Source organism: Pagrus major, chromosome 13 (genome assembly GCF_040436345.1).
Source record: "Pagrus major chromosome 13, Pma_NU_1.0".
In the NCBI taxonomy this organism is placed as follows: Eukaryota; Metazoa; Chordata; class Actinopteri; order Spariformes; family Sparidae; genus Pagrus; species Pagrus major.
In genome coordinates, this window is record NC_133227.1 from 5891314 (window position 1) to 5900403 (window position 9090).

The 9090-nt window shown below is 42.2% G+C and overlaps 1 protein-coding gene across 1 annotated transcript; it reads right to left on the reverse strand.

Annotated features, from left to right (window-relative positions):
- Positions 1–603: 603 nt before the first annotated feature.
- Positions 604–8740, reverse strand: LOC141006549 (transmembrane protein 47-like). Its single transcript, XM_073478752.1, has 3 exons — positions 8454–8740; positions 4095–4235; positions 604–1627 (listed from the first exon to the last, which is right to left on the reverse strand). The coding sequence occupies exons 1-3, from the start codon at positions 8671–8673 to the stop codon at positions 1446–1448; spliced, it is 543 nt and encodes a 180-aa protein (XP_073334853.1). The 5' UTR covers positions 8674–8740; the 3' UTR covers positions 604–1445.
- Between the last annotated feature and the right edge of the window lie 350 nt (positions 8741–9090).

The window sequence follows — 9090 nt, forward strand, 5'->3', positions numbered from 1 at the left end:
CGAACATGAGCTCTATGCTCTAAGCAATATGTATGTTTATGTATCCTTATGTCAGTATGTGTGTATAAAAGCTGAATAAAAGTCATAATGTATGAGGGATGTCTAAGCATGTAGTGTCTGTCAAACTGGCAAGAGAGAGTTAACTTGTGACCTATACTTAACTAGGAACAAACCTGGCAAAAGTGACGCCACTTTAAGTATAGTCAGTGTCGTGTAACATTTAAAAAGGAGACATTCACACTAATTAACTTATCATCTTGCAGGAAGTCGCAAAGTTTAACTGCAAAACATGTCTTGTGCTCAGCAGTAAAATGCTTTATGTGGCTCGTTATGCTTCTACTAGTGCTACTGGGTCATATTTTTACACATCAGCTGGCTGGCGACCCGGTGATGTCTCTTTAAATGGCATGGGGTGGCTTCCTCTGAGGAATGTGTGCTCAGGATAATGAAAGTGTTTTGCATTTTTGTCTCTTGCTGTCCAAAAAAGGGGTCGAGGGCACCCCTGACGCTCCCTCTCTTTAAATCCTGTCAGTGGTCAGCGTGTGGACCACTGAGTGACAGACAAGCTGCAGAACATGAAACAACAATAATTCACACGCCTAATACTCCCAAAACTACAGTTTATTCTGGATTTTCCTTCATGTAGAAATACTTTGTACACATTTACATTTTTCGTTTGAGAGAAACCAGTGCGAGTTTTCACACAAACTATGAACACTCGAGAGCTCTAGCGTATATCAAAGCTGTCTAATTGAGACTATCAGAAGGCTTAGCGTTACTAGATATGTTTCAGCTAGAACACACAGAGGGAGGAAGTTCAGCTTTTCAATATTTATAAAGTGAAAAATGATGCCATAAATACATTAACAACAAGCTTGTCCTTGTGAAATGCTACAGAAAGAATAAAAAAAGAAAAAGAAATGAGGAGATAAGTCAATCCCTTTAAAATGTTCAGTCACTGCACATTCAGGTCTGTGCTGAGAATCTACTGTCCTGTTTCTCTAACAATAGAGATCCAGGTCAACGTGCTGTGGAAACGTCCAGCATTGGCGGCTCGAGCCTCGTCCAGAAAGCTCTCTGTGCTTTAGCACTGCCGCCTCACCCCCGATACCGACAGGGCTGAGAGACCCACTGGCTGTAAGGGAGGAGTGGGAGGTGGAGGGGGTCCTATTCATACAGCCCTGGCCTAAATTAGGCCTTCACAACCTGTCTAAAAATAACAGAGAGAGCAAGACGGCAAGAGAAGGAGAGAGATCGGGTCTGTGCTCACATACACAGAGGGAGTGTGCAGAGTGAAGAAAAGTAGCACGCCTCCTGAATGGGAACTTGTTTGTGTGTGTGTGTGTGTGTGTGTGTGTGTGTGTGTGTGTGTGTGTGTGGGTGGGTGTGTGTGTGTGTGTGTACACATGTTTGTGTGTGTATGTCCAGCGGGGCTGAGAAAGGACTCAGTACATCGCGTCCTCGTATACATCCGTTCGCAGGCAAAAGAGAATTCCTCCGCCCAGCATGAAGATGGTGGCTCCCCAGCCGAGCCCGTAGCCCCAGTTGAACTCGTGATAGGTCTGAAGAACCGTCCCGTCGATGAACTTGATCGGATAGAGGACCAGAGCGCAGGCCTGCAGGACCACTGGAACCATAACAGAGTCAAACATGAAATGTTGTCGTTTAATTCAATCAAAAGTTAAAAAGTCAATGTAATTCTTCTGACTCACTTTGTCTTGCACCTTAACAAAGACAATTTTTGTGCATTCGTCAACCTTCAACTCAAAAACATGTGATGTTAATGGCCTTGCTCGTGTAAAAAGAAAGATCTGACAGCCAACGCACTGCTGTAAAGGCAGAGATGAGACTGTGAAAAGAAACTGAAGGCTTTTCTTAAACATCACATTTAAGGACCCCAAAGTGAAGCCGTGCGGTTTCTTTATTCTTATGAAATGTGGAACAATTTTTTAACAACTGTCTTTGTTCTTTTGACCTTGACATCCCTGAAGGAATATTACTTTAATGCCTCTGATGCCTCCTCCATCATTGTGAATCATTTTTCCCCTTTAATCACTCAGCTACCGGTGGTAAATGTGTTGGCGTCATTGTGAGTGTTGGTCCATGTTTGCCATCAAAGGCACACTGTGGCACCAGTTCCTTCCAGCTAGGTGACTCTTGAGGAAAGCACTTTGTGTAACTACGACTCCGCCTTTCCTTCCTACAGGACGGAGCAATGGGCGTGCAGGAGGTATGACGGCAGCCCAGGAATGTGGCGGTGTTGATGGAGCCCAGACTGAGCTTGCGGCCCACTGAGGTCATATTTCCGGACAGAAAATAAATACCACACAGCCACGGTCCTGCCAAGGGGCATTTAACAGTCCAGCCCCTCCGCTGCTGCTGCCGTGCTGAAGACTGTGCGCCTGTTAGGAGACCTTATTCTCGCAAGGCTCTTAAAGCAATTACAAACAGGAAAGGATAATACTGCACTCCCACGCTTTTCAGTAAATGGCTAGCAGTCAAAGGCGCAGACACGAAGTCGACTGCACACTGTTCCTTTGTGACAGATGTTTTCAGAGCCAGAGCAAGACAAAGATCCCTCACATTTCCCCTTCAAACTCAGATCGAACATTTTTCCACACTGTTTGACAACATTATATATTATTATTTATCTGCTTGTTACAGCCATTCACTCTAATCAGTACATCAAATGTATGCAGTAATTTATACTCTTTGTATTGACATATTTGATGGGTTCAATGGGTTGTTTTACTTTGAAATATTGCCTGATATCCCTCCATATTTTCACTTTCTGTTCTCAACAGAAAGGTACTGGTCAATCAGGAAGCAGTGAAATGATAACAATTTGTCAGATTCCCTACCATTATGCGACTTGCAACCTGAAACACGGCTGTACAACATTTGAGTTTCCCACCCTGACCGTGATGTCAGAGGAAAATGGCCGCCATGTGAATATGGTCTATAGTTTGACATTGTTGGGAAATAAACTGGTTTGCTTTCTCGGTGAGAGTTAGATTATTAGATTGATACAACTCTAATGTGTGTTAATTATATGAAGCTACAGCCATCAGACAGTTAGCTTAGCCTAGCACAAAGTCTGGAAACACAGGGAAACAACTAGCTGGGCTCAGTCCAAAGGTTACAAAATCTGCTTACCAGCCCCTCTCAAACTAACCAGTAAACATGTTATATCTTGTTTGTTTATTTGTACAAATATCTTAATGTGAAAATGTAAAGAAGTGGTTTTACAGGGAGTTATGTGTCCGACAGCAGTTTTTTTTTTCAAGTTTTCATGCCAAGCTAAGCTAACAGGCTGCTAGCTGTGGCTTCATATTTAAAAGCAACTCTGACCAAGAAAGCCGATATGTGTACAGGGTTGTCAAACTATTGTCAAACTGTTCCTCTGAGTTTAGCTTACAGGCACGATGTACAACGTCAGGAGGAGGAATGTTATTTGTGAAACACAACAGTGTGTCTGTTTTTTATATAACTGGCCAAACTGGAACTGGGCACGACTTAAGTAGCAGTAAGTGCTTCGTGTTTCATCACTGTTTTTATAGTGAAATAAGTGCAGGCTATGAGCAAGTTATCACAATACATCCTGACTTCTACCCTTTGGTTTTAATTATAGGTTTCACAGATAGATCCACCCTCATCAGTGTCGAAATTTGGACCTTCTCGCAAAGCATGCAGTCCAAGTATGAGGCAGTTCTGTGTGAGGAATCTGTGGTGGCTTTTCTTTCCCCACAGTGACTTCACTTCTGCAAATTCTGCGGCTGCTTTTTCTTGGCCCGTGAGCCGGCAGCTCCCCAGACTCCACACCGCAGAAAATATGAGCTCAACCAGAAGCCTCTTTCAGCTGCTTCTTTCCCTCTGCACCCTTCTATTTAATGACAGCACTGGAACAAAAAACACCCTGTCTATATGGAAATTGTTGTGGTTGTGGTGAGTATATATGTGCCGTCTTTCTGTTTCCAAATGTGCGTGAGCGTGATGTGTTGGAACACTGGATAAACATTCACACAGGGCAGAAAAGTGCAAATGATTTCAGGCGCTTGGGTTGGAAAGTAACAGAAAGGAGGAGATGGACGTACCTGCAGTGAAGAGGAACACAGCCACGGTGCGGTAGTGCCTTCTCTGCGTCCCCCGGCAGAGGGAAATCAGGGCCACCAAAAAGGCCACAAGAGTCGACGTAGCGCCGGCCACCAGCAGCACCAGGGTGGCAATCTGCCAGTCTGCAGGACGACACACACGCAGGTTAGAGTGGAGCATCCCAACAAAAGCACGATTCACAGGACAGCACGGTTGAATTGAACCGCTGTGTTGACAAACACAAAGCAAGAGCTAATCCCACAGAGTGAAGTGAGTGAAGCAGAACGGACTCAGGCCTGCACCAGAGAGCGAGAATCATTATATTATGTGCATGTTTAGAGAGTTAAAATGTGAAGAAACACATTTTTTCATCCCATTAACAGCTGATATCTTTTAGAATAAGATCTTTAAAAAAAAAAACGAAGGTCTTTGAAATATTGTCAGTAAATTTCTATTTCATGTACAGTATTTTGAGAGCAAAGTAAATAAAATTAAATCTCCATATAATGATGTGCATCAGTGCACGTTGTCCTCTTCACATCCACAAACATGACTGATGCAACTAACGACTATTTTCACCGTCTCTTTCATCATTACCCAATTAGTTGTTTGTGTCATGGTTTGGGTTTTTGGTTTGTCATTTCCTGTTTTATTTTGTAGCCAATATCCTCGTGTGCCATGTGTCACTCTCCACATCCTGTCTGTGTCTGTTTTCCTGCTCTTTATCCTGCTTACTTGTTTTTTTCGTCAATCGTTCCTTTGTATTTGAGCCCATGTTTTCTCCTTGCTCTCGGTTGGTTCGTTCACACCTGTTTCCTGGTCCTGTGTTCTCCTCGTGCCTTCCTGGATTGTTGAGTTTTTGCACTTGTGGATTACTGTTTTGTTGCTGGAGTTTTCATCACCTGCCTTTTGCTTTTATGGACTTTCCTTTGCCTGCCTTTTGTTGTTTGCTTTTGTAATTTATGACTTTCATACAAGCTCATCAATAAAACTCTTGTGTTTGGGTCCTTTGTTTGTAAATCCTCTCAATCTGGTCTATAAAATGTCAGAAAATGGTATCCTCAGATGTCTTGTTTTGTCCACAACCCAAAGATATTCAGTTTATTCTCATTGAGAAGTTAAGAAGCCAGAAAATTTAACATTAAAATTTAAGAAGCTGGAATCAGAGAAGTCTGACAGTTTTTTCTTTAAAAATTACTCAAACCAATAATCAGTCATCAAAATAGTTGGCGATTAGTTTAGATTTGATTGTTGCAGCTCTGCTTTCTACCAATCCACAATGTTGAATGTATTTTTCATGAATATCAGCAGCCATCTGTAATACGCTGTCTACTGCTCGTCTATTCACTGCCATTTTCGGCACACCTGTTCTCCTTAGTCTATTTTTCTTTAGGTTTTCACTTTTGTCTGTTTTTTTTTTATTCTTGCTGCTCATTAATCATGACTGTGGTCTTTTTGCACACTAAACATCACATATACGTGACAAACTGGTACGCCTCCTCTGAGCTTTTGGTCGATGAGCTCTTTCCATGTCGGTTGAGCCACAGTGGCTTTTCAACAGCACATTTATTCTGTTTATATCAAACAAACTCCAGTCGCTGCTTTTGGAAAAGTAAAAGCTCACGACTTCCTTTGCGTCAGAGGACTCTTCCTTGGAAAGACCTACACAATACCAGGTTGTTAAAACAGCATGTTTTAAAGCTTCCCTGCACTGAGCTTAAAGCTTTGATTCAGAAATGTATTCAGAAAAAAAAGTCACATTTTTCCATTCCTGCCTGCTTTGATGTCTACACTTGTCAGAAGAAAGCCTCGACTCAAAAGGAGAATTTGCATTTGATGATGCCAACGAGCTCAGCGAACAATCTCTGCTGGGTGTGTCTCTCTCTCTGTCCCGATGAGCTCCCGTTTCATTTGTCTTCAGGATGGTGAAAAGAAACTTTTCCTCAAAGACACATCTGTACTCCATTTGATTCAGCCTTCCAACATCTTTTGTCCATTATGTGGTTATAATTTTGGTTTTGACTGAAAAAAAAGCCTTCTCTTCAAAGAATATTAAACAGTCTGCTCACACCACAAGTGTATTTTTCTATCGCTCACTGAGACTCTAAGTCAATCATATTCTCATCTGCATTATTTCAGTCTCTCGCACTTTATCCTGTATCATCCGGATTACGTCGCTACAAAGATAGAATGAAATTCAAGAACCTTGGGATAGGTACAAGAATATGTGTATAGTAAATCTGCTTTGCCTTGTGGTGAACTGCCCCTTTAACCTCAACACACCCCTCCACTGTTGCTTTAATGAGCTCAGCAGACACTCAAAGCGAGAAGCCCGCCTCCTATTCACCCCAACACATTCCACAATATCAGCGGTCAGTCACCCCCAAGCATAGCTGTGTGTTCCCTCTACATAGCTGTGCATGTTTGTGTTTCTGTCATGGTGCACCAAAAGTCATATTCTACATACTTTTTGCAACCAAAACAACTCAATGTTCATTAAATGTGTGGTTTTCTCTGAGGATTTTTATGACTATCTTAACAATCAGCGACTGTAAGTTTAACAGAGACAAAGCTCCAGTTAATAACAAGCCAACCCGCTGCACCAGCCGCCAGCCAAATGCTGGTAAATCTGGTACATTTAATGCGGATTTCCTCCCCCTTCCTGGTGGGTAAAGGAAGGGGGTTGGAGGCATAAAAATACTTCTGTCATGTGACTTCTGCTACCTCTACTTGACAAAAGGCAACCATGGTGGTCCAGGGCCTGGTGAGGTGGATGATGGGGAAGATGCTCAAAGTGTCTCTTCAGACCCACTCAAAGGCTTCTGGTGGGTGGAGTGAGTTAACTGTTTGTGCGCCAAAGGGATTATATTTATGTTTCTACAGCTAGCCAGTTTTTTCTCTTATTTGTAATCCTAAACACGAGAGCTGTGCAATATATCTACACGACAATATCACGACGTGAGACTGAATAATGTCTCAGATTTGGGACAGCGTTATGTCGTGATATGACGATATAACTGTTTTTAAATGTGCAACATGTAAGAATTGCCCACCTCTTGGATTCATACTCCTCACAAATATTGGGAAGCATTTTGCCATAGCAACCGCTAACTGCAGCTGTCTTAGCTAGTTAGCTCAGTTAGCTGTGCAGCTAGTGGTACGGTACAGTATGGGCTGGGGTTGACTGGGCTGGTTACCATGCCAACTTCAGCAGATATAAGTACAGAATATTCTTCCTGACAATATTGCTTTGATATTTTATTTATTTATTTTTTGTATCACGACATAGCCGAATAATATTACGATATTACTTTAAAGGTGCACTTTGTAGTTTTGGGGAAGACATTTTAAATAAACAAATGACTTTCACGACTGAATAGACAAACTGACCTTAAAAGGACAACACAGTTTCATAGTGTTTAACTTTGTTTATATGTGGCGGACCCTGCCACCTTTCTAGCTTCAAACACTGTTCTGGGGACCTTATTTTCCCCTGAGAACTGCTTGTTTATTCAGTCAAGGAAAAATAAATATTTACCTAATTAATATAGTAAATATTAAAATTTCGAGTTTGAATTTCTTCTCCAAAAGTGCCCCTTTAAGTTCATATCGCACAGCCCTGCTAAACATGAAAACTGACATTGAATTGCACAAGACATATTGTTACAAGCCTCAGTCTCAACATGTGCCCGTAACACTGACTCATCCGACCTTTGTTGACTGATCTGCCATTCATAATATCACTGAAAACACAAATGTTTCCATGCTTGCTCACGGATGAATCAGTCAAACCTTGCTGTGTTTGTCAGTGTCACCTCCACGTCACTGCTCTGGTATGAACAGAGGAAATTTATCAGCAGCACAATAAGTCCTGAATGCCTCAGCTGCTGGACAGAGACCAACAACTAAAACAAACTCAGCCTGGGAGATGATGTCCAGAGCTGCCAGACAAACATCCCTCTTTGTTTTGTTCAAACATAGGATGTGCAGCTTTGTGAAGCCCTAAAAACAGATCCTGAGAAAGCCACTAATGACATGCTGGTGTAAAACCATCTTCACAACTTACAGAGTGGCTTCACATGGCATAATTACACAATTACACGTGCATTACGCATTGTAGCCTATGTTACAGTATGTGTTTGGCAAAATTGGAGTTTTTCCCTAAAAACAAAGTATTACAACCATAAGATTACAGATTTAAGAACCATGCAGCACTGTTTTTCAACAATAACAAGCTGAAATCCACAGTTATTGTTTCCAGCAAAAATACCAGCATCCCTCCTCCAAAGAAAGTTACAAACACCAAAGCGCGCGGTGTGAAATAAACCAAAAGGTGCGAGGAAAAACAAAGTGACCCCTACCAGATGTGAGGGTGGAGAAGCAGCTCCACGGAGCCTCCTCCTCCGTCGACTGCCGTGCCTCGGACTGGGAGCAGGATTCCCACAGAGACAGGGAGAAATGGTCGGCGGTGACCCAGGCTGGACTCAGCAGAGCCACCACGTCCAGACAGAGCGCCAGAAAGACGCAGAGCAGCGCGATGAGCTTGAAGGGCCTGAACACATACACCTCGTTCACAGACATCTTCTCCGAACAGGAAACACCGCCGGCTGCAGGTCAGTCAGTCAGATGAGCTCATGAGCTGGAGGTCCGCGCGCGTCCTCTCCCACCATAGCCCTTCACTCACTGCTTTGTGCCTGGAGTGTGTTCAGCTGGAAAAGTTTATCAGGAGACATCCGGTTAGGTCGGATTTTCAAAATAATTGCTCGTTTGTTTGGTTAGCTGGTAAGAAATTAGAGATTAGAGTTTTTTTTTAGTTTTTTTTTTAACTATCCTAGTCCATTATACTTATTTTAAGAGTTTTTTAAAAGTTTTATTTTATTCTCTATTTTAGAAGCTCATTTAATTTGATAGTATTCTAGTGTTATTATTGCTGTCATAATGTTGTTAATCTACTACTCTTCATTGATTATATCTATAGCAAAGTACGTTTGTGTGGTT

Bases quoted from the DNA above. Each gene is read 5' to 3' on its own strand.
- LOC141006549 (XM_073478752.1), bottom strand. From the start codon at position 8,673: ATGTCTGTGAACGAGGTGTATGTGTTCAGGCCCTTCAAGCTCATCGCG. The intron at 4,236-8,453 runs GTAGGGGTCACT...GTCGTCCTGCAG, and splicing joins CTTCTCCACCCTCACATCTG to ACTGGCAGATTGCCACCCTG. The intron at 1,628-4,094 runs GTACGTCCATCT...TTATGGTTCCAG, and splicing joins TGTGTTCCTCTTCACTGCAG to TGGTCCTGCAGGCCTGCGCT.